The sequence below is a fragment of the Oryctolagus cuniculus genome, chromosome 15 (genome assembly GCF_051225735.1).
Source record: "Oryctolagus cuniculus isolate XC-2025 breed Fujian yellow rabbit chromosome 15, ASM5122573v1, whole genome shotgun sequence".
In the NCBI taxonomy this organism is placed as follows: Eukaryota; Metazoa; Chordata; class Mammalia; order Lagomorpha; family Leporidae; genus Oryctolagus; species Oryctolagus cuniculus.
In genome coordinates this window covers 64,245,065-64,268,593 of record NC_142881.1, presented here as the reverse complement: position 1 = coordinate 64,268,593, position 23,529 = coordinate 64,245,065, and the positions used below count along the sequence as shown (strand labels likewise).

Below are 23,529 nucleotides of genomic sequence, written 5' to 3'. Positions count from 1 at the left end.
TGAGTAGAGTACAAATTGTGAAAAGATCAGATCTTTCCAGGTTGTCATTTTAAATGCCTATCATGTTAGTGATAGTGAAATATAAATTAATATTCAACATGAAATTTTTTCTATATATCATTTCCTTTTGTATTGAAAGATGACTCTTCTGAATTAGAAAAGTCACTCTCTGACTTTCTATACTTTCTTCAGTTAAATCATTATTAACAGAACTCATAAACATCATAGTTCATAATTCATAGGTTCATGTTTAAATTTTGAAGCCAGTTAAATTTATGCTGATCTGAAATTTTTGCTCAGAATCAATTACTCTTATTTGGGTTTTTGCCATTGCAACTGATTTTCCTTTTTCCACAGCTACTCTAAATAATATTGAATAATATTTCACTGAATCCTTAACACTTTTCTTCCACCTTCCCTGCTTATAGTTTATGGTTTCTACAGTTTGGGGGTTCCTTTGAAATCCGTTCTCTGCATCTGTTCTTACGGGGATTTGATTTGCCACATTCCAGGACCTCAGTGCAGGTGGTTCTCCTGGTTGTATGATGCTCGTCGAGGCAGGTAAGTTGACAGCTAGGGCCAGATGTAAGGAGAAAATCAGGTCTTAGATTCGTGTAAGACCACTGCCCTAACAACTTCTGATAGGTCCTTGAGCTAGTGGAAAGAAGCTAAGGAATGTGGAATTGAATTTCCAAGATCAGTATCTATTACAAGAAGGAATAAGAGGGTGCACTGAGTTGATTATTTTCTATTTTTTGTTCCTGAAAGTAGTATGCATGTTTAGTCATTAACAAAAATGTTAGTCTTGCTTACTTTAATGTTCCAGAAACATTTATTCTTCTTTTGAAATAAACAAACAGGTGGAATCTGTCTGAGGATGCTTAAGAGAATACCTTGTTTTCTTTTCAGGAAAGTGAATTTTACAAATTAATTCTGTATGTTCTCCCTAGAGTTTGATTGAATTCTGTACTAATAAATTACTGTTTCTCCTGTCCTTTGTTGGGTTATTATAATTGTACAATAGCTTAGGTTGGGCAATGTTGAGTTCTGTTTGTGCAGTGTTTGATATGTTTCAAAAGGACATTGGGCTTGGGGGAACTCTTCTTGAGTCTAGATTCTATACAGGGACTTCAGGGGCTCCTGTACCTCTGGGCTAAGTGCATATCCTTTCTAACCAAATATTGACTTCTGGACTAATCCCAAGGCTTTTTGTCTGAAGCTGTAAAGTGAGAGCAGAAATGCTGCTTTGAGTGAGAGAAGTCCAGGAAGCAGTAGGTTTCGTCTTTCCTGAGCCTGCCCTGGCCTTGGTGAGTTTGAAAGTGTTGACAGTCTTTAGCCCCTTTGGCAGAGAATGAGGATCAGAAAGAGAGAAGTCCTCAGGCAGGGGGCCAGGTCCTTACTTGCCTCATTAGGGAGACTTTAGCCTTGTCTGTCTGGTTGGCAGGGCACACTTAATCACTGAGACCCAGCATTTCAGCAGCTTGCAGAGGAAACTGATATGAAGGGACAGCTGCAAGTGAGCCACAACCTAGATTTGAGGAGACCAAACACTCACTTCACTTGGAGGAAAGAGAAAGAAGGAAGCCGAGGGCTTAGCAGGGTAAGTTACTTTCCCATCGACCTGCTTGCTTGCTTTATAATTGAGTAAAGTATTTAGCACCCTGGGAAGTGTTAATCACTGATTAAGCAGATGAATGTGGTCATAATAGCAATGTCCTTAATGTAGTTTTTCTTTTTCTTTGCCCTTTTTGAGGATTCCCAGTGACCATCTTTACTCTCCCTTTTCTTTTTCCAGAGATGTTTCCAGTTTGCTCATGAATTAGAGAAAATTAGGTGGGCCCTCTTGGTCTAAAAATAGTGAGAAAATTACTGTATTAGGTGAAACTTTGGGCTTCGGGTGGCAAGGATGGAGAAAAAGGGGATATCTGGGTCTGGGAATTGGTTAGTATTGTGGTTTGTAATTTGGAGATGGAGTTTTCCTAGGCCATGAAATGTATGGCTCCTCTCCTCTAGTCTGTGGTGTTAGTGTTTTCTTTCTCATATATTGGGAGTGACTAGAAAAAATTTTTACAGTGATTCTTTTCTAGGTAGGGTGGATTGAACTCTGGAAAGTTCTGAAAGCTTACCGCAGTTAGGCATCTCCCTTTTATCTCTCTCCTGTCCTCTTCCTAACCCCCCCCCCCTTTTGTGTTTCTACATCTACACCCTTTGAACTTGGAGAAGGCCAGTGATTTTTGCAGGAAAATTGGAGCCAAGGAAGCTATGTCTGGTTCTAGGGTACACAAACTCAGACATGAACCTGATGATGATATATGTGTGTGCAGACCCAAATGCCAAAACTTGACTTCTTCCCACCTTCTTATCTTCCTGCCAGGAAGCAAGCTTATTTGTACCATGGATCATGAATATGCTCTAGACACAGATGAGACTGTGACTTAGCGATTTCACCACCATTGTTTTTCATTTCCAGACATTTCAGCCAATGCCCATATCCAAGAATTAATTTTGCATTAGAGACCTCTCTGAAAATGCAGCTAAGCGAAGCAGACCTTTTTTAATCATAACTGGCTCCCACTGTAGCAAAAAGGCTATGGTTTAACATACAGAAGATATTTATTGTAACTCCTGAGATTTAAGACCCTAAAGTTGTCTCAAAGATACTTGTTTCCATAACCATGAAAAAAATATTCATTCAGGGCTGGCACTGTGGCACAGCGGGTTAAAGCCCTGGCCTGAAGCACCGGCATCCCACATGGGCACCGGTTCTAGTCCTGGCTGCTCCTCTTCCAATCCAGCTCTCTGCTGTGGCCTGGGAAAGCAGTAGAAGATAGCCCAAGTCCTTGGGCCCCTGCACCCACGTGGGAGACCCGGAACAAGCTCCTGGCTTTGGATCGGTTAGCTCTGGCCGTTTCGGCCAGTTGGGGAGTGAACCAACAGATGGAAGACCTCTCTCTCTCTGTCTCGACCTCTCTCTGTAACTCTGTCTTTCAAATCAATAAATAAAATAAATCTTTAAAAAAAAAAAAAAAGAAAAAAAAGGCTACCCAACTGAAAACTACCCCAACTGAAGACTTGCTGTCCTAAAAAAAAAAATCGTCCTTTCAAGATTTAAGAAGCTGTTAAATTGCCTGAAGGGAGTAGGTAGACAGAAAAGATAAATAAATGCTTTTCTAGAATGATAGTAATTCTGAAAATGCATTGAGAATGGGGGTGGTTAAAAGTGGAGGGCACCACTTTTTAATTGTATATGTAATTAGTTATTGCTGTGTGCTGAAGACTGCGAAGGAAAAACAGAGGATTAAGTTAGGTCAGATGTTGGAAATGGGATCCAAAGGCGTCCCATCACTCTTTTTTTTTTTTTTTTTTAAAGATTATTTATTTGGAAGTCAGAGTTACACAGAAAGAGAAGGATAGGCAGAGAAAGAGAGGCCTTCCATCCACTGGTTTACTACCCAGTTGGCCACAATGGTCAGAGCTGTGCTAATCTGAAGCCAGGAGCTTTTTCCTGGTCTCCCACATGGGTACAGGGGCCCAAGGTCTTGGGCAATCTTACATTGCTTTCCCAGGCACAGCAGAGAGCTGGATTAGAAGTGGAGCAGCCAGGTCTCGAACCAGTGGCCATATTGGATGCCAGCACTGCAGGCTGTGGCTTTACCCACTATACCACAGTGCTGGCCCCCATTCATTTTTAAGGAATGTAAGGGTCATGTCCCTTAAACCCTATGATAATATGGTATCATTAGGTCCAATGTCTTGTTCATTGGTGATATTGTAGAGGATATGGTACACGATTGAGCTTAGTAGTCTCTTTTGTGGACTCTAAAAACCATTCAACCATGGGATAAGGGGAGATACATTAAAAGAATGGATGGATGGGTGAGTGAAACTCCTGTTAAGCCTCTGCTTGGACTCTTATATTCCATATCAGAGTACCTGGGTTCGAGGACCAGCTCTGCTTTTTAGCCTCTCAATCTGTGGATTTCTCTGCCTCTCTCTTTCTTTCTCCCTCCCTTTTGAAATTCTTTTATTCTGGGGAGGGGGAGGAGAGGAGAGGAGAGGCAAGGAGAGAGAGAGAGAGAGAGAGAGAGAGAGAGAGAAATCTGCCATCTACTGATTCACTCCCCAAATACCTACAACAAATAGGGTTGGGCCAGGCCAGAGCTAGGAGCTGGAAAGTGAATCTCAGTCTCGCATGTCAGTGGCAGTAACCCAACCACGTGAGCCATCACCATCTGCCACCATCACCAGCAGGAAGCCAGAATCAACAGGGGAGCTAGGACTCAACCCCAGCTGCTCCACTATGGCATATGGATGTCCCAAGTTGCATCTTAACTGCTAGGCCAAACTGCCCACTTTCTTTCCTTTCTTAACTGAGGCAAAATTTATATAACAAAATTCATAAAGTGAGCAATTAAATGGCATTTAATGAATGCATAGTATTGTACAGTCTAGTTCTAAAACATTTTCATCATCCTAAAAGGGAACCCCATAACTGTTAAGCAGTTACTCCCCATTTCCTCTTTGCCCTGTCCCTGATAACATCAATCTGCTTTCTGTCTCTGGATTTACCTATTCTGGATATTTTGTATAAATGTTATCATAAAACATGAAAACATTTGTATCTGACTTCTTTAACTTTGCACAGTATTTTTCAGGTTTGCTGTGACATGTTTCAGTATTTTATTTCCTTCTATAGCTGAATGATACTCATATGGAAATATATATGTATTGATTTATCTTCCTCAATTTGTTTATTCAATATTCATCTGTCAGTAGCTTTTTTTGTTGTTGTTTTTTGCTTTTGACTATTGTGAATAGTGCTGCTATGAACATTCATGTATAATAATTTGTTTGAGTACTTTTAATTATTCAGGATATATGCTTGAAAATGAAATTACTGGGTGAATTTGAAAATTGAAATGAAATTCCTTTTTGAGGAACTGCCATACTGTTTTCTATAGTGGGTGTACCATTTTATATTCCCACTAGCAACTCATGTTTGAGGCTTCTTCTTATTTCATATTCTCATCAACGTTTGTTATTTTCTATTTTTTTATAATAGCCATCCTACTGGGTATAAAATGATATCTTATTGTGGTTTTGATTTGCATTTTCCTAATTTACTAATTGTTCACAATAATTTGTTGTCCACATATATTGCATATATTGTTTAGAAAAATGCTTATTCAAATAGTTTTCTCATATTTAGTTAGGATTTTTTAATGTATATATTGGATATAAACCCCTTATCAGATATTTGATTTGTAATATTTTCTCTCATTCTGTGGGTTGTTGTTTCACTCTTGATGATGTCCTTTGATGCACAAGTTTTGAATTTTGATCTAGTCCAATTCATTTTTTCTTTTATTTTCTTAATTTTAATGGCATATAGAAGAAATTGTTGTCATGAAGTTTCCTCCTATGTTTTCTTCTAAGACTTAGAATTTTAACTCCCATGTTTAGGTCTTTGGACTTACATTTAAGCTCAAGGCGTTACATTTTATTAATTCCCAGCGTGTTCCACTCTTCATTTTTATGCTCATCCTTTTCTCTGTGCTTAGAATTCCTTCTTCCCCTCTCCATGTACTCAAATTATTCCTATCTATTAAGGTCTAGTTTACTTACTACCTGCTTCATGAAGTCTTCTTATGGAAGAATAAGTCTTCCAAGGAATCCCTTCTTCTGATCTCTAATTAGTGCTTTAGTTTCACTTTTTTTAAAAAAATAGAATTTGTATAGAGCCATGTAGTTTACATCTAATCTCTCTATAGGACTTTTAGATGAGATGTATGTTTTTCATATTTGTCTCCATACTGTATGTTGAAACTGATTTTATATGTTTACCAATAAATATATATTGAATGAATGGGTGCTTTTTTCTTTCAATGTGTTTCCATTTTTTTACTCATCCCTTCTGGAAGTCATGGGAGAAGACAAAAAGGAAAAGAGGGTATCACAAGAGTCCCAGGTAGCTAGTACGTGAGTATGGTCTTAGTTTTACTTCAAAACTTATCCCTTAGGCAGTTTTGCTAGTAGTTTGCTTGACTTGGCTTTGAGTATATAATTCAGCATGTGGTGCTAATTTTATGTTGCATTTAATTTCTACTTATTGGTTTCTTGCTTATAAATGTGATGATAGGTCTTTTAAAATGAATGTTTTGTCTTACCAATGAGATTAGATTGGCAATTTCTGTTTCAGTAGATGGTAGTTTGGGACTACTAAGACTTCTATTGTTTTTTCATTTCTTACATTGATTGTTAAAATACTGTATACTAATAACATGTGAATATATTCTTCTAAAAAATTCATTCATTATAGGTTAGTCTAAAGGCCCCTTTGGCTATCTCCTATTCAGTTAATCACTGTTACCAATTTTCTAAGTACCCTGCCAGAACCCTTTTGATGCACTTACTTACATATATATTCATATTGTATATAGAACTTCATATGTAGCACATAAAATGTAATAATATATAATAATTATTTTTCACAACTGCTTGTAGTAGTTATCAGTAAATACTAAATCAATACCTGGATCTTCCTGATAATCTGGGTCTGAGAAACTGGAATGAGAAATGCAAGCCCAAGTGTATAAAAACATATCATCCATGTCCAGCTTGCAAAATTCCATTCCATGTCTGTTTTGCGTGTAGTCCCCAGGTATCACTAGACAGACCATGGCTCCCCGGTCCCGGAGACGAAGGCATAAGAAACCTCCCTCATCAGTGGTTTCCACGATTGTCACCCCACCTGCAGATGTGACCTCTGTACCTCTGACTCTCTCAAAACCCGGCCCTAGTATAGATGCACTTGGCTTCTTCTCTTTGGAGAATAATGTTCCTGGCCTGTCGCAGCTGATCCTTCAAAAGCTGAACATGAAAAGCTATGAAGAATACAAGTGAGTGAGCATCTCCATGGAAGAAGTATGTCTTTCATAAAAGTGATTACAGAAGGTGGAGTGGGAGTATAATTTGGGCAATATGGAGTACTTCCATTGAAGGATTTCCTCATTTTGACTTTTGCCAGTTTTATTCCTATAGAAGAAATAAAATTTTCTTGAATGAGAAATGGTGGGAGTAGGCGATAATAAGAGTAGTTGGAAATGTATAGAGGCAAGATGGGGGACATGAGAGCTTTTGGAGATACTCTTTCCCTATTGCCACTCCTCCACTGTCTCTGCAGGTTGGTGGTAGATGGGGGTACCCCAGTATCGGGCTTTGGATTTCGATGTCCTCAAGAAATGTTCCAGAAGATGGAGGACACCTTTCGATTCTGTGCTCACTGTAGAGTACTCCCCAGTGGCCTTCCAGACACCAAGGTCCTCCGGCACTGTAAGAGGTGACTTGTATGGGGCTAGTAGGGGAGGCATTAAAAAAATGACCCTGTTCTGAGACCTCATCCCAAGAGGAAAGATCGAGTGTTTTCAGAATAACTTCAGACCCATTCCATATTTTGTGTGATCCAGAAAGATTAGAACAGGGTTCTGTTTTCTAAAAAAAATATTTATTTATTCATTTATTTGGAAGGCAGAGTTATAGAGAGGCAGAGGTGGAGACAGAGAGAGCTATCTTCCATATGTTGGTTCACTCCCTAAATGGCTGCAACAGCCAAAGCTGGACTGATCTGAAGCCAGGAGCTTCTTCAAGGTCTCTCACGTAGGTGTGGGGGCACGGGGCTTAGGCCATCTTCTACTGCTTTACCAGGCCATAACAGAGAGCTGGATTGGATCAGAAGTGGAGCAGTCAGGACTGGAATCGGAGCCCATATGGGATTCTGGCACCATAGACGGCAGCTTTACCTGCTATACCACCGTGCTGACCCTAGAACAGGGTTCTAATCCTGCTTATTTTTGGTGTTATAGGGAGATCAGAGGAGAAACTACAATATAATCTCCACTCCTTTTTGAGTACTTAAGGAGTAAAACCACATCTGTTGTAGAGCAATTAGAGTTGAGCCATGACTTGATGAGAGGGCAGCTGCTAACTCCTGTGTATCTTTCTTAATGATATTTAAAAATTGAGTTGTTCCTGACAGAAACTGAGGTGTCAGTCTGAGAGAATAATGATTTTCCCATTGCTTCCTACCAAATGTCATCCTCAAACTTCATGCATCAGTGGTAATTCTTCTCTGCAGCATCTTTATTCATTCACTAATCTTTCTTCCTAGGTTATGAGAATTATCAATTTCCTTTCTTAGACACCCCCAACCTTTTTAGTATAGGAACATCTATTTCTGTGGCTCATTCTCATAGGTGCAGAAATGTCTATTACTGTGGTCCAGAGTGCCAGAGGTCAGACTGGCCAGCACACAGGAAAGTTTGTCGAGAGCTTCATCTTGTGGCTGTGGACCGTCTCATGGAATGGCTTCTGGTCACAGGTGAAGTGGTGGTGTTGGGGCACCATGCCATATACATCACAATCGTGCTTAGAGAGCAGTATGAAAGCGTGTTGTTACAAGTTGATGTGGAGGGACTAGTGATCACTAGGAGGGAATTTTGAAGCCAGGGAGGGCTTAAGTCAATTCTTACTCCTTCTGTCCTGCAGGTGACTTTGTCCTACCCTCAGGACCTTGGCCATGTCCAGCTGACGTACAGGACTGGGATACCTGGTTTTCTATGAGAAGGTTACAGTTAGATACTACACTGGATGCTGTGATAGGTAGTCATGCCATGACCACCCTGTGGGCCAACGTAGGACGCCCAAGGCCAGACCCAGATGTTTTGCAGGGCTCATTGAAACGGCTTCTGACAGATGCCCTGTCCCGGCCCCTGACGCTGGGCCTAGGACTTCGGACCTTGAGGATAGATACTGGGAAGGCTGGAGGAAGTACAGTGCATGTGGTTGGTGCTTCCCACGTGGAGACATTTCTTACTCGCCCTGGAGACTATGATGAGCTTGGCTACATGTTTCCTGGACACACTGGCCTTCGTGTGGTCATGGTGGGTGTAGATGTGGCTACTGACTTTTTACAGAGCACTTCAGCTTCGACCCTGAAGCCTGGCACAATTCAACTTAGTGGCCACAGGGGCCTCTATCATGACTTCTGGGAAGAGAAAGTAGAGACTGGGCAAATAGCCCATCCCGATTTGGTAGTTGCATTCCATCCAGGTAAGAGTCTTGGGCCAGGGGAATACTGGGTGACTCCCATGAGAATTTCCCATCCTGACTCTTGTGTCTTTGGAAGACTATTTATTTGGTCTCGTTAAATACAATATGATTATATGATTATGATCTTGGTTGACCAGTTTCCATATGTACTATACCTGGGTTCAAAATTTTTCATCAAAGAACTTGGGGTGGTGTAGATGATGGCTTTTTTTTTTTTTTTTTTAAAGAGATTTGTTTATTTATTTGAAAGAGTTACAGAGAGGCAGAGGCAGAGGGAGAGATCTTCCATCCGCTGGTTCACTCCCCAAATGGCTGCAATGGCTGGAGCTGAGCCAATGCAAAGCAAGGAGCTTCTTCCAGGTCTTCCACACGGGTGCAGGGGCCCAAGCACTTAGGCCATCTTCCACTGCTTTCCCAGGCCATTGCAGAGAGCTGTGAAACAGAAGTGGAACACCCGGGTCTCTAACCAGGACCCATGTGAGATGCTGGCAATACAGGTGGCAGCTTTACCTGCTATGCCACAGCACCAGCCCCATTTTTTAATTTATTCTTTGATGATGGTTATTAGAGATGAACAAGTTGAGGGTTAGAGTGGACACAATGAAATATCTTGCTGTTAGGGTATCCCTCAGCCTTTCTCCTATTTCCATTTCCATTTTTGTTTCTTAGGTTTCCATGCCTCTGCGGATTTGATGGAGGCCTGGCTGCCCACCTTGCTACTACTTCGTGACTATGAGATCCCTACACTGATAACTGTTTACAGGTTTTGACCTCTTATTTGTGATACTTCTGACTCACACCTCTCTTTGTTTGTATAGATTAGCTCATTTCACTTACCCTTGCTTGTCTTACTTCTTCTGGTGAGGATGCTTTCCCTTCTCACATGGCTTTTTTATCCTGTTGGAGTAAAATCCTGTGCTAGTTAAAAGATAGTGTTTGCCTGGTCCAGCCTTAGGTAATTTTGGGGATTGGTGAGTACAAAAGTATCATGCTTTTGAGTAATTTCTCTTCTATCTCTTTTATAATCAATCAGAGCAATTTTTCTTCTCTCTCCTCTACAGCCACCAGGAGTTGGCAGCCTCTTTGCAGATTCTGGTGGACCTGGATGTGCACATCATTGCCTGTGGAGCTAACCCTTTCACATCCCGCAAACCTGAACAGGTCTATTCCAACCCCAACAAGCAGCCAGTGTACTGCTCTGCTTACTATATTATGTTTCTTGGCAGCACCTGCCAGTTGGATAAAAAAGAATTGGAAGAGGAAGTAGATGGTGGGGTTTTAAATAACTGAGCCAGATCCAGACCAGACATCTAGAAAATGGGGAAGTGAAATGACGCTACTGATGTTAGGTTTGTCATCAGCTTTGTAACCTACTGTAAGACTCTTTGATTGTACAGGTAAAGATTCTAAGCTGAATGAGAGCTCCAGTATGATGTTTCTCATTTCTAACACGTTAGCCATGGTAACCTCTAGTGGATTCTACACTTAGTGGCAAAGGGTTTGTCCTGGTAATGATTTATCTAGAACCTAGAGTTTGTTGAAGATTGCCTTGTGGAAGTTACACTTTCTAACTGAGAAGAATGAAAATTACCTTATTCTTCTGAAAAAGTTTTCTTCTTAGCCAGCAGTGGGGCAAAAAATAGAGATATGTTAATGACTTGAAGGAGTGCAAGAATGGACAAGTCAGAGAAGTTATTGGGAACACAAAGGAAGTTATCAGGATGGCAGCTCTCCTTTTTCCCAACTTTTTTTTTTTTTTCTTTTTAATTTAAGCTATACAAGTTTCATGTTTTTCATATACAGATTTTAGGAACCTAGTGATACTTCCCACCCCATTTCCTGGCTTTTTGAGAGAAATGTCTCATTTTTCTATTTTCACTCAGGGAATTCTGACCCTAGAGCAGCCCTGGTATTTTAGATATTCCAGAGTATATCAGACTTTACCTGAACATCCTGGAGTTGTTATCTCCTTTTCTACCATAATAAACGTGGTTTGGGGCTTCCTAAGTCATTTGTTTTATCTAATTTCTGGCTCGCCGGCAAATATTACTCACCTTCACCAACAACACCTCAGGAGTTTCCCTTTTGCAGAGGGAATGATTAGCATCAGTTCTCTGTTTGGGCCTGCCTCTTTTTGTTTTTTTAAGATTTATTTTATTTTATTTATTTGAAAGGCAAAGTTAGAGAGATAGAGAAGTTTTCCATCTGCTGGTTCACTCCCCAAATGGCCACAACTGTCAGAGCTGAGCCAATCAAAAGCCAGGAGCTAGGAGCCAAGAGCTTTTTCCTGGTCTCCCACGTGGGTACAACGGCCCAAGCAACTGGGCCATCCTCCGCTTTTTTTCCCAGGCACATTAGCAGGGAGCTGGATCAGAAGTGGAGTAGCTAAGGACTCACACTGGCACCCATAAGGAATGCTGACACTGCCAGCCGGGCTTTAACCTACTGTGCCACAGCACCAGCCCTGGGCCTGCCACTTTTAACAATGGTTGTCTCATGTCATCCTTCTGTCTCTTTTTAAAAATGTTGATTTATTTGAAAGAGTGACAGAGAGAAAGGGAGAGATAGAGACAGTTCTTCGATTTGCTGGTTCACTCCCCAAATGTCTACAACAACCAGGGCTAGGTTAGGCTAGGCTGAAGCCAGGAGTTAGGACTTCCATCCACATCTCCGATGTGAACAACTGGAACTGAAGTACTTGGGCCATCAACTGCTGCCTCCTAGGTACATTAAGAGGAAGCTGGATCAGAAGTGTATAGTAGTCAGGACTCAGCCAGGCACTCTGATAGGGGATGTAGGCATCCCAAGCAGCAGCTTAACCCAGTGCACAATTGCACCTGTCCCCATCCTTCTTTTATCCTACTGATGGTTAGGACATCCCCTCACTATTTATTCCTGAAACCTTGCCATGAGCTACAGACACACACAGACACAACCTGTCACTTGAATACACACATTTACACTCTTAATGCCCACTCTTACAAAGGTAATTTTAAAATTCATTGTTTATTCAAAACATTTAGTACTTACCCCATTGGCTTTGTAATGTGTATTTGGGGGAGTAGGAAGGTGAATGAAACATTTTTAACCTCCTGGGAAGGGAAATGGTTCATCTACAGAGATAACTTTAAGATGTAATATGGAATAAGAAACATGAGAGAGCCTAAAGTACTAAGGAAGTAGAGTGAAAAAAGATAACTTTGCTAAATGACAGTGAGGGTATTATGAATTAGGATTTTAGGAAACAGAGCATTCCCTATAGAACAACAGAAACAGAAGTTTGGAGGCAAAAAAGCATAGGGGGCATTTTAGGATACTTTGGGGGATTTGTATAAATTGAGTCTGGAAAATTTATTGGGACTAGATTATGGATGGAGTGTAGCCTGCTGATCAGCTTTGAATTTATTTAGGCCTGAATATGAACCTTGGAGCCACCATCAACATCTTTATGCCTGTGAAAGCTAAACTACTCTAAGCCTCAGTTTTCTCATCTGGGGTTTAATCACTAATACTCAAAGTTACATTAAGAGTTAAATGGAGGGGTTGGCCTTGTGGCAGCAGGTTACAAACCTCAGCCTTCAATGCTGGAGTGCCATATGGGTGCCTTTTAGAGCCCCAGTTGCCCTGCTTTTGATTCAGCTTCCTGCTAATGCCATGGTAAAGCAGCGGAAGATGACCCAAGTTCTTGGGCCACTGCACCCACGTGGGAGACCAGGATGAAGCTCCAGGCTCCGAGCTTTTGGCCCAGCCCTGACTTGGGGAGTAAACCAGTAGATGGAAGATCTCTCTGTGTGTGTCTCCCTTTCTCTCTAACTCTGCCTTTCAAATAAATTTTTAAAATCTTAAAAATAAATTTATTTAAAAACAGTTCAATGGAAATGCTTGCAGAGTTGGCGAACTCACATATCTCAATTTCAAAATTTATTACAAAGTAGCCGGCGCCGCGGCTCACTAGGCTAATCCTCCGCCTAGCGGCGCCGGCACACCGGGTTCTAGTCCTGGTCAGGGCGCGGGATTCTGTCCCGGTTGCCCCTCTTCCAGGCCAGCCCTCTGCTGTGGCCAGGGAGTGCAGTGGAGGATGGCCCAGGTGCTTGGGCCCTGCACCCCATGGGAGACCAGGAAAAGCACCTGGCTCCTGGCTCCTGCCATCGGATCAGTGTGGTGCGCTGGCCGCAGCGCGCTGGCCGTGGCGGCCATTGGAGGGTGAACCAACGGCAAAGGAAGACCTTTCTCTCTGTCTCTCTCTTTCACTGTCCACTCTGCCTATCAAAAAAAAAAAAAAAAAAAAAAAAAAAGCAACAGTAATCAAGACTGTGAGAGATTGGCATTGTGGCATAGTGGGTTAAGCTGCTGCTGTAATCCGATATGGGCACCAGTTTGATTACCAGCTGCTGCACTTCTAATCCAGCTACCTGATAATGCATTTTAGGAAAGCAGTGGAAGATGGCCTGAATGCTTGGCTCCCTGCCAAGCAAGTAGGAAACCTGAAAGAAGCTCCTTGCTCCTGGTTTTGTCCTGGCCCTGCCCCAGCTGTTGCAGCCATTTGGGGAATAAACCAGCAGATGGAAGATCTCTCTCTCTCCCACTGTGTAATTCTGTCTTTCAAATAAATAATTTTTTAAGACAGATTAGGTGGCCGGCGCCGCAGCTCAATAGGCTAATCCTCTGCCTGTGGCGCCAGCACACTGGGTTCTAGTCCCTGTCGGGGCGCCAGATTCTGTCCCAGTTGCCCCTCTTCCAGGCCAGCTCTCTGCTGTGGCCAGGGAGTGCAGTGGAGGATGGCCCAAGTGCTTGGGCCCTGCACCCCATGGGAGACCAAGATAAGCACCTGGCTCCTGGCTTCAGATCAGCGTGGTGTGCACGCCGGCCGCAGTGGCCATTGGAGGGTGAACCAACGGCAAAGGAAGACCTTTCTCTCTGTCTCTCTCTCTCACTGTCCACTCTGCCTGTCAAAAAAAAAAAAAAAAAAAAAAAAAAAGATTAGGTGTGATGGCACAGCACAGCAGGTTAAACTGCATTGCATATTGGAGTGCCAGTCTGAGTCTCCATCACTTCACTTCCAATCCAGCTTCCTGGTAGTGCACATGGGAAGGCAGCTAGTGATAGTCCAAGTATTTGGATTCCTATCACTCATGTGGGAGACCTGGATAGAGAGATCTGGTCTGCTGGTTTCATCCTGGCCCAGCCCCAGGTGTTGCGGGCATTTTAGGAGTGAATGAGTGGATGGAGATCTCTGTGTCTCTCCCTCCCTCTCTGCCTTTCAAGTAAGTAAATCTTTAGAATTCATTTAATTTTGTGCTTCAAAGAACACTGTGAAGAAAATAAAAAGAATGGGAGAAAATGCTGTCTTGTATCTGTAGGTTCTACATCCACGGAGTCAGCTAACTGCAGTTAAAAAATATTTGGGAAAAAAAATTATACTTGTACTGAGTGTGTATAAACTTTTTATCTTGTCACCATTCCTTAAACAATATTACATAATGACTATTTGATGACACTTATATCTTAGAAGTCATTATTAGTAATCCAAAAATGATTTAAAATACATGTATGTTTGAATCATGCACCACTTTTTGTAACAGACTGGAGCATCCTGGGATCTTGGTATCTGCAGGGAGTCCTAGAACCAACCCTCTGCACATACCAAGGGACAACTATATTCATAAATCATATCTGATATGGGACTAGTATTCAGAACTTAACTTGAAGAACTCTCACAGCCTAAAAGGACAAAACTCAATTAAAAATGGGTAAATGATCTCAACAGACATTTCTCCAAAGATGCCTAAATGACAAGTAAGTACTTGAAAAGATGCTCAGCATCATTAGTCATTAGGAAATAAAGTTTGTAGAAAGTGGAATTCAAGGATAATTTTATTTTGGTGCAAAACATTTGAAATCAGTTTTTCATAATATATATTTTCCATGAACTTTTTGAAGACTCATAGAAACCAAAACCACAATCATACACTACTTCATACTACTGGCTACAATGGCTATAATAAAAGAGGCAGTAATAAGTTTGACAAGGATATGGAGAAACTGAAACCTTCGTACCCTGCTGCTGGTAGGAATGTAAAATGGTGCAGCCATTTTGGAAAATGGTCTGTCCATTCCCCAAAAAGTTACAAATTGATGGATGGGAGCTCTATGTCTCTCAAGCAAATAATTTTTTTTAAGGTTACACATTGAGCTGATGTTGTGCTCCAGTAGATTACCTCGCTGCTTGGGTTATCTACATTGGATATCAGTGCCGGAGTCCCCACTACATGCCTCCCATCAGCTTCCTGCTGATGCAACTGTGAGGCACAAGATGATGACTCAAGTACTTGGATCCCTGTCACCCAAGTATGAGACTTGGTTGAAGTTTCTGGCTCTTGGCTTCAGCAGCCTGGCTGTGCGGGCATTTGGGGAGTAAACCAGTGAGTAGAAAATACCTCTCCCTCCCCTTTTTTGCTACCTCTTCTCTGCCTTTCAAGTAAATTAAAATCATAAGTAGGGGGTAAAGTGGGTAAAGCAGCCACTTGCAGTGCCAACAGCCCATATGGGCGTTGGTTCAAGTCCCTACTGTTCCACTTCCGATCCAGCTCTCTGCTATGGCATGGGAAAGTAGTAGAAGATAGCCCAAATCCTTGGGCCCCTACACCCACATGGGAGACCCAGAGGAAGCTCCAGGCTCCCGGCTTCAGATGTTAGGCTACAAAAAGGAATGAAGTACTGGTTTATACTACAATATGAATGAAGCCTGAAAACAAAGACACCAGACACAAAAGACTACATATTGTATGAGCAAATATATGTGAAATGTCCAGAACAGGAAAATTCTGGAGACAAAGTAGATTAGTGGCTGGGGAGGATGGAGATATTGGTGATAGCTAAAGATGCCGGTGCCGTGGCTCACTAGGCTAATCCTCCACCTGTGGCGCCAGCACCCCGGGTTCTAGTTCCGGTCGGGGTGCCGGATTCTGTCCTGGTTGCTCCTCTTCCAGTCCAGCTCTGTGCTGTGGCCCAGGAGTGCAGTGGAGGATGGTCCAGGTCCTTGGGCCCTGCACCCCATGGGAGACCAGGAGAAGCACCTGGCTCCTGGCTTCAGATCAGCTTCAGATCACTGGGTGGGGGGTGGGGGTGTGAACCAATGGAAAAGGAAACCAAATGGAAAAGTGTCTCTCTCACTGTCCACTCTGCCTGTCAAAATAAATAAATTAATTAATTAAAGTGTATGAGGTTTCTTTGGGGGATGATGTAACCATATTGAAATTGTGATGGGTACACAACTTTTTTTTAAAGATTTTATTTATTTGAAAGAGTTACGGCCGGCGCCGCGGCTCACTAGGCTAATCCTCCGCCTAGCGGCGCCGGCACACCGGGTTCTAGTCCCGGTCGGGGCGCCGGATTCTGTCCCGGTTGCCCCTCTTCCAGGCCAGCCCTCTGCTGTGGCCAGGGAGTGCAGTGGAGGATGGCCCAGGTGCTTGGGCCCTGCACCCCATGGGAGACCAGGATAAGCACCTGGCTCCTGGCTCCTGCCATCGGATCAGCGCGGTGTGCCGGCCGCAGCGCGCTGGCCGCGGCGGCCATTGGAGGGTGAACCAACGGCAAAGGAAGACCTTTCTCTCTGTCTCTCTCTCTCACTGTCCACTCTGCCTGTCAAAAAAAAAAAAAAAAAAAAAAAAAAGAGTTACACAGAGAAGGAGAGGCAGAGAGAGAGGTCTTCCATCTGCTAGTTCACGCCCCAGTTGGCCGCAACAGCTGGAACTGCACCAATCCAAAGCCAGGGGCCAGGAGCTTCTGGGTCTTCCCATGAGGATACAGGGGCCCAAGGACTTGGGCCATCTTCTCCTGCTTTCCCAGGCACAGCATAGAGCTGGATCGAAAGTAGAGCAGCTGGGACTCAAACCAACGCCCATATGGGATGCCGACACTGGAGGCAGTGGCTTTACCCACGCCACAGTGCCAGCCCCCACAACTTTTGAATATACCAAAAACTATGGTGTTACATACTTTAAATGGGTATATTATACTTCAATAAAGCTATCACCAATAATATTTGTAAGTCAATGTAAATGAGAATATTTGTTAAGTGCTCAACAGAGGCCTAGCACCAGTATATAGTTAATAGTAACTATTATTGAATACATAAAACTTTGAATTGTATTCAGTAACAGATTAGACTGGTACTACTGTGTAAGATGTGCAGTGATGGACAAAAGCAGTTTGGGACACTGTTTCAGATGAGAGGATGCAGGTATCAGTTACTAAGGTGATGGCAGTGGACATAGATAGGAAGAGGTAGTTTATAACAAAGTACACGTATAGTAACATTGAATATTAGGGAGACCAGGAAGAAGCTCCTGGCTCCTGGCTTCGGATCAGCACAGCTCCGGCCATTGTGGCCATCTGGGGAATGAACCAGAGGATGGAAGACCTCTCTCTGTGTCTCTACCTCTCTCTGTAACTCTTTCTTTTCTTTTTTTTTTTTTTTTTTTTTTTTTTATTTTTGACAGGCAGAGTGGACAGTGAGAGAGAGAGACAGAGAGAAAGGTCTTCCTTTTGCCGTTGGTTCACCCTCCAATGGCCGCCGCGGCCGGCGCGCTGCGGCCGGCGCACCGCGCTGATCCGATGGCAGGAGCCAGGAGCCAGGTGCTTTTCCTGGTCTCCCATGGGGTGCAGGGCCCAAGCACCTGGGCCATCCTCCACTGCACTCCCTGGCCACAGCAGAGGGCTGGCTTGGAAGAGGGACAACCGGGACAGAATCCGGCGCCCCGACCGGGACTAGAACCCGGTGTGCCGGCGCCGCTAGGCGGAGGATTAGCCTAGTGAGCCGCGGCGCCGGCCTCTCTGTAACTCTTTCAAATAAATAAAATAAGTCTTTAAAAAAACATTGAATATTAGAAAATGAGAATAAAATCTCAAGATTTAGTTTACGGATTGTGATGGATGAAGGGTATTGTATCTGCCAGAGTCTACTCTGGAGACAAACCTTACACGACAGGTGGCATAAAACTTCCAACTTCTTGGGAAAATATAGAAAAGTTCAGTGAGCTTCATGCTCACTGCTGAGGATTCTGAGATGAGTTCTGATTTAATGTATTTAATAGGAGACTGACAAGGGGTGACAAACATCAAATTTTGAAAGCTACCATTGCAAATCCCTCAGCATAGCACTACCATAGATCCTCTCAGTGTATCTATCAGAGCCAATTTTTATGAGGTAGTTGGCTTGGATTTTGTGATGCTATTATGGTAAATTGTCTAGGCTCTAGAAAGATTCTTGTCCTGGAACTTAGATGCTAGTGGGAGAAACTAGGAAACACAAAATTTCAGATGCTTTTAAGTGCTGTAAAGAAAATGAAATAGGGCAATGAATGTATATTTAACATAGTAGTATAGGTGGCAATGGCAACTAACTCTGCGATGTTAGGGAGTAACCTTGCCACCATGACATACGGTGGAGAATGTTCCAAGTAGAAGCAATAGAAAGTACAAAGGTCCTAAGAATTTTTGGTGTGTTGGGCACGAGATTGATATGTTTGGATAGAATGCCACTGTGACTAGAGTTTAATGTTTGAAAAGCCAGGTGAAAAGGAACTAGATGATTGAGGTAGACAGGAACCCTATTGGATAGGGCCTAATCAGGCGTCTAGATTTTATTCTGGCACCATTGGGAAGCTATTATAGGAGTTTATCCAAGGGAGTGACATGACTCAGTTTATTCTTTAGAAAGGTCACTCTGACTCAAAATTTCTTAATCTCAGTGCTATTCACATTTTGGACTGAGTAATTCTTCGTTGTAGGGAGGATTGTAGGGTACTGAGGTAAATTTCTGGCCTCTTGCCACTATATGCTACTCAAACTTCTCTCCCCTTGCCCACCCCTAGTTGTGAAAATCAAAAATGCCTCCAGATTTTGCTAAGTGTCTCCCAAGGGACAACATTACTGTTACAACTACAAAAAGTGTGTGTAAACAGACTGACACAGTGGGATGTTTATATTAGAATTACAGTGGCTCCTATTCACATGAACTCTAGAATATACGATAGCCTTCAGAGATGTTTTGTTCAATTTTTGCTAAGATCGTGAAGTTAAGCACTCATGTACTCTGACTCCACTTAACTGCCATAGTGGGCATCTACAGAAGATCCAGTTGAGAACTAAAGGGAATAATTAGGTCCATCAAAGCAAAGGCAAGGAAAAGCAAAAGATCAGAAGAGTTTGTCAGCAGGAGGGAGGTGGGCAACGTTTCAATCAAGTCTAAGTAGATAATTGTTAGGAAGTGGGCAGTGCTTGCTAGACAGGAAGTGTGAGAAAAGAAAGGGTCTGATTCTACAGTGCCTTGTATACTAGGAAAGATGGACAAGTTGGAAGGATAAAATGGTAGTATCTGATGAGACTTGGATATTTGGGCCTACAGGTCGGGAACATACTCCTTTCTGGTGATAAGGCAGAGGGAGGGGCGAGGAACACTGTAAACAAAGGAGTAGCCTAGGCTTCTCCGGAACGATTAAATTCTGGTGGAATCTGGGGGCAGGTATGACAGAAAGGCCTTTTACTTGCCAGATACAGAGACTAGTGGGAGCTGGGGAAAGTAAGGGTACCCAGAGTCTTGGGTGGTTTGGTCTGTCGTTGAGTTTGGCAGTGACTGATAGCTGCATTCTCAGGTACTTTCCACTTTACCCGTTTTGGGTACGTGTGTATGTTGCTCTTTCCACTTGAAATCTTAATCCACCCTGCTCCACTTCCACAAGATTTTGCATAGAAATGCATGTAAAATAATAGCTTTAAGGTTCTCAAACTCGAGTGTGCATCAGAACCACCCGAGAGGACCCTACTCTGGGCCTGGAGTTTCAGTCAGTGCTTGTAAGGTCTAGCCCAAGAATTTGTATTTATTTGTTTTTTGTTTGTTTTTTGTTGTTGTTTTGTTGTTTTTTGTTTTTTTTTTTTTGAAGATTTATTCTTTCATTTGACAGAGTTACGGACAGTGAGAGAGACAGAGAGAAAGCAGAGAGAAAGGTCTTCCCTCTACTGGTTCACTCCCCAAATGGCCGCCACGGCTGGTTCTGTGCCAATCCGAAGCCATGAGCCAGGTGCCCCCTCCTGGTCTCCTATGCGGGTGCAGGGCCCAAGCACTTGGGCCACCCTCTGCTGCCCTCCCGGGCCACAGCAGAGAGCTGGACTGGAAGAGGAGCAACCGGGACCAGAACCCGGCTCCCACATGGGATGCTGGCGCCGCAGGCAGAGGATTAACCAAGTGAGCCGTGGCGCGGGGCCCCCAAGAATTTGTATTTCTAACAGGTTTCCAGATGATGACACTGCTCTAGGGACCACATTCTGAGAACCACTGTGAAAGGTTGAGTGGTTTTTGCCCTGGAATACAAATTCCTTAACCCGTTTTCAGATATTGGTGTGAGCCCTTGTAATTGCCTCAAATGTTCACTTCTGGTGTGTGTTTAATGCTGTCATGAAGGGAGCCTAGAATCACCTAAGAACTCGCTCGCGGAGTCGTTTTTGATTAGTACATCCTCACTTCCTGGCTGTGCAGAAGAACCAATAACCACTATTTCACAGGTGGCTAATACAAAACGCTGTGCTTGTCGCCGGAAGATGCCTGAAGGACGGCATTTCACAGGCAGAGAGTAGTGTCAGCCCCTCTCCCCCGCCCACCACGGAAGGGGCTCGGGGATCCCCCGAGAACCACTGCAACTCCCTTACTCCCTAGAGCGCAGGGATTGCGGTGGGAGCCTGGGGACCGAGAAATGTGATAAAACCGGCTGGGTCACTGGAAGGGAGCGACTTTTCCCGCAGGTGGGGCCGCGGGGCGGGGCGAGGGGAAAGGTCGGCCCGCGCCGGGCTCCGGGGGGCGGTCCCAGCTGCAGCGGCGCTGCTAACGGGCTCGCGCCGCCGCCGGCGTCCCGCCCGCCCTCGGCCGGCCCAGGCTCCATCTTGCTGACGAGCAGGTTGTGCTGTGACGCTGCCGCTCCCTCAGGTGAGCCTTGGCGGCCCCTCTTCCCACTCTCCCCCGACCCTGACCTCGCACGGCTCGGTCACCTTGCCCCCGGCCAGCTCTGGGGCCCGCGGTCCCGGAGATGTTGGCGCTTTGCGTGTGTCCCCGCTTCAGGGCGTGGCGGAGGGGCGGGGAGGGTCTAGGAGTGGGGTTGGGGGTGGGCAGCGGCTCGGGACCCGGCTGCGAGGTGGGCGCGCGTGGAGGTGGACGCGGGTGGCGGCGCCTGGGAGAGACGAGGGAGTCTCGGCCGTCGCTTGGCGGCGCGCAGATCCGAGCGGGCAGGGACGGGCGGCCCTCAGGTGGACCCCAGGTGGAGGGGCTGGGGCCAGGGGTGGCCTTGCTGACGCCCCCGCAGCGGAGGCCGAGTAGGAGCGTTACTGAAGACCACGCCTGGCTGGGGACCGCGCGCTCTGGTGACACTGCATATTTAGGGAAACTTGGGACGTTGCTGTGCGTAGTTAACCCTAGGGCGTGCGCCAGCCCGAGGTCGTACGTTGCTTCGGGTTCACAACTCTTAACTACTCGAGGAAAGAGCATTCCGGGTTTGATTCCCGTTCCGTGACCTGCGGCGGACCCTTCCCAGGGAAACCAAGGCACCGAGGGAGAGCCGGCCGGTGTCTGCCGTGAGGTGACACTGTCTGCCTCTTGCCTTCAGACTCCCCGGTTGCTGCCAGCCGATGGGGAGCTGATGCGATAGTCATCTGCCCTGATTAGGTACCGAGTGTAACGATTGGCTTCTCAGGTGCGAAAGGCTTTGCGAGCGCTAGGTAGGCGGCTGCAGGAGTCGGCCCCTGCGGACCTCGACTGCTTTTCAGCCCTCAGCGCCTCTCCCAGGGCAGGGCCAGTCGTGCCCTCCACGCTTTTTTTTTTTTTTTTTTCCGTTCCGGACCTAGAGGCCAGTTTTGGAAAATTGTATCTGCTGTTGCCTAACTTTAGTCACTTTTCCTGTTGTTTCCCTCCTCCTCTTTTTTTTTTTTTTTTAACCCCACCCCCACCCCGCGTAAGTTTGCAACAGCTGCCTCTTGTCCCTGGGCTGCATGCCATCCGTGAGACGCCCATGGTGGGTCCCTCCCCTTTTACTAGGTGACTCACTGGGTGGAGATTGGTTTGGAGAAGCAACAATAATTTTCTGGTTTTAAAAAAGTGATTGCTGACAGAGAATGTTTAAAAGAAAACCTCTGGTTCACCAGTAGAGTCTCATTCACTGGGCAAGGCTAAGTCATTTGTTGAGTCACATTTTGTGATTATTTTTTTAATCTACTGTTTGAATAGATGATACAGACATAATTCTGAAAGTGCTCAAGGTACACTGGAAAGTAAGCCTCCCTCCAGGAGCCACCGTTTTATACTTCCTTGAATATCCTTTCAGGAATATTCTGTACATATACTACACGAGACAATAAGTGTATTTTTTTTACTCATAAGTTTGCAGACCTCTTGTGCACTTTTTTACTTTTTCCCCCTTCATATTAAGTGTTGGAGATGGTTTAATGTTTGAATTTAAAAACTTTTTTTAAGATTTATTTTATTATTTATATGAAAGAGTTATACAGAGAGAAGGAGAGGCCGAGAGAGAGAGGTCTTCCATCCGCTGGTTCCCTCTCCAATTGGCCACAACAGGCTGCAGCTGTGCCAGTCCGAAGCCAGAAGCCAAGAGCTTCTTCCGGGTCTCCCACACAGGTGCAGGGGTCCAAGGACTTGGGCCATCGCCTGCTTTCCCAAGCCATCGCAGAGAGCTTGCATGGAAGTGGAGCAGCTGGAACCTGAACCAGTACCCTTATGGGTGGGATGTGGGCACTGCAAGTGGCAGCTTTACCCGCTATGCTACAGTGCCGGAAAAGGTTTATTTAAAAAAAATTTATTTGAAAGACGGCTTCCAGAGAGAGGGAGAGAGAACTTCTGTTCACTGTTTGACTCCCCAAATGACTGCAAAAGCTGGGACTGAACCAGGATAAAGTCAGGAGCATGGAGCTCCATCTGGGTCTTCCAAGTGGTTGGCAGGGTCTCATGCACGCTTGTCTTGTGCTGCCTTCCTAGATAATTCAGCAGGGAGCTGGATGGGAAGTGGAGGAGCAGGAACTTGAGCCAGTGTCCATTTGGGTTGCTGGTGTTGCAGGCATGCTATGCCACAATGCCAGCCCAAACTGCTTTTTTTTTTTTTTTTTTGGGATAGAGTTAGAGAGAAAGGTCTTCTTTCCGTTGGTTCACCTCGCAAATGGCCGCTACGGCCAGCGCTGCGCCAGTCCAAAGCCAGGAGCCAGGTGCTTCCTCCTGGTCTACCACGCGGGTGCAGGGCCCAAGCACTTAGGCCATCCTCCACTGTACTCCCGGGCCACAGCAGAGAGCTGGACTGGAAGAGGAGCAGCCGGGACTAGAACCTGGCACCCATATGGGATGCCAGTGCCGCAGGTGGAGGATTAACC

The 23,529-nt window shown here is 44.6% G+C and overlaps 2 protein-coding genes across 11 annotated transcripts in view; both read left to right on the top strand.

The window, feature by feature from the left end:
• The first annotated feature begins 1,415 nt into the window (after positions 1-1,415).
• On the top strand, positions 1,416-10,529 carry MSS51 (MSS51 mitochondrial translational activator). Of its 6 annotated transcripts, none has more exons than XR_016220964.1 (8): positions 1,480-1,600; positions 5,922-5,979; positions 6,655-6,899; positions 7,184-7,332; positions 8,253-8,377; positions 8,545-9,108; positions 9,778-9,871; positions 10,170-10,529. XR_016220964.1 is itself a non-coding variant. In XM_051823217.3 (7 exons), the coding sequence occupies exons 2-7, from the start codon at positions 5,924-5,926 to the stop codon at positions 9,876-9,878; spliced, it is 1,236 nt and encodes a 411-aa protein (XP_051679177.3). In that variant the 5' UTR covers positions 1,489-1,600; positions 5,922-5,923; the 3' UTR covers positions 9,879-10,036. The 6 variants fall into 6 exon arrangements, 1 of the variants encoding a protein (XP_051679177.3); XR_016220967.1 differs by having other exon boundaries at positions 1,482-1,600; positions 6,758-6,899; XR_016220963.1 differs by having other exon boundaries at positions 1,492-1,600; positions 5,922-5,968.
• ANXA7 (annexin A7) overlaps positions 10,318-23,529 on the top strand; it is a 40,493-nt gene continuing 27,281 nt past the window's right edge. For 2 of the 5 annotated variants that reach the window (XM_070057842.2, XM_008269958.5), the window contains exon 1: positions 21,031-21,088. The gene's annotated coding sequence lies outside the window, so the exon portion shown is untranslated. Of the gene's footprint in view, positions 10,458-21,030; positions 21,089-21,263; positions 21,294-23,529 lie in introns of those variants that run through there. The other 3 variants (XM_089313486.1, XM_089313485.1, XM_089313487.1) reach the window with 3 other exon arrangements.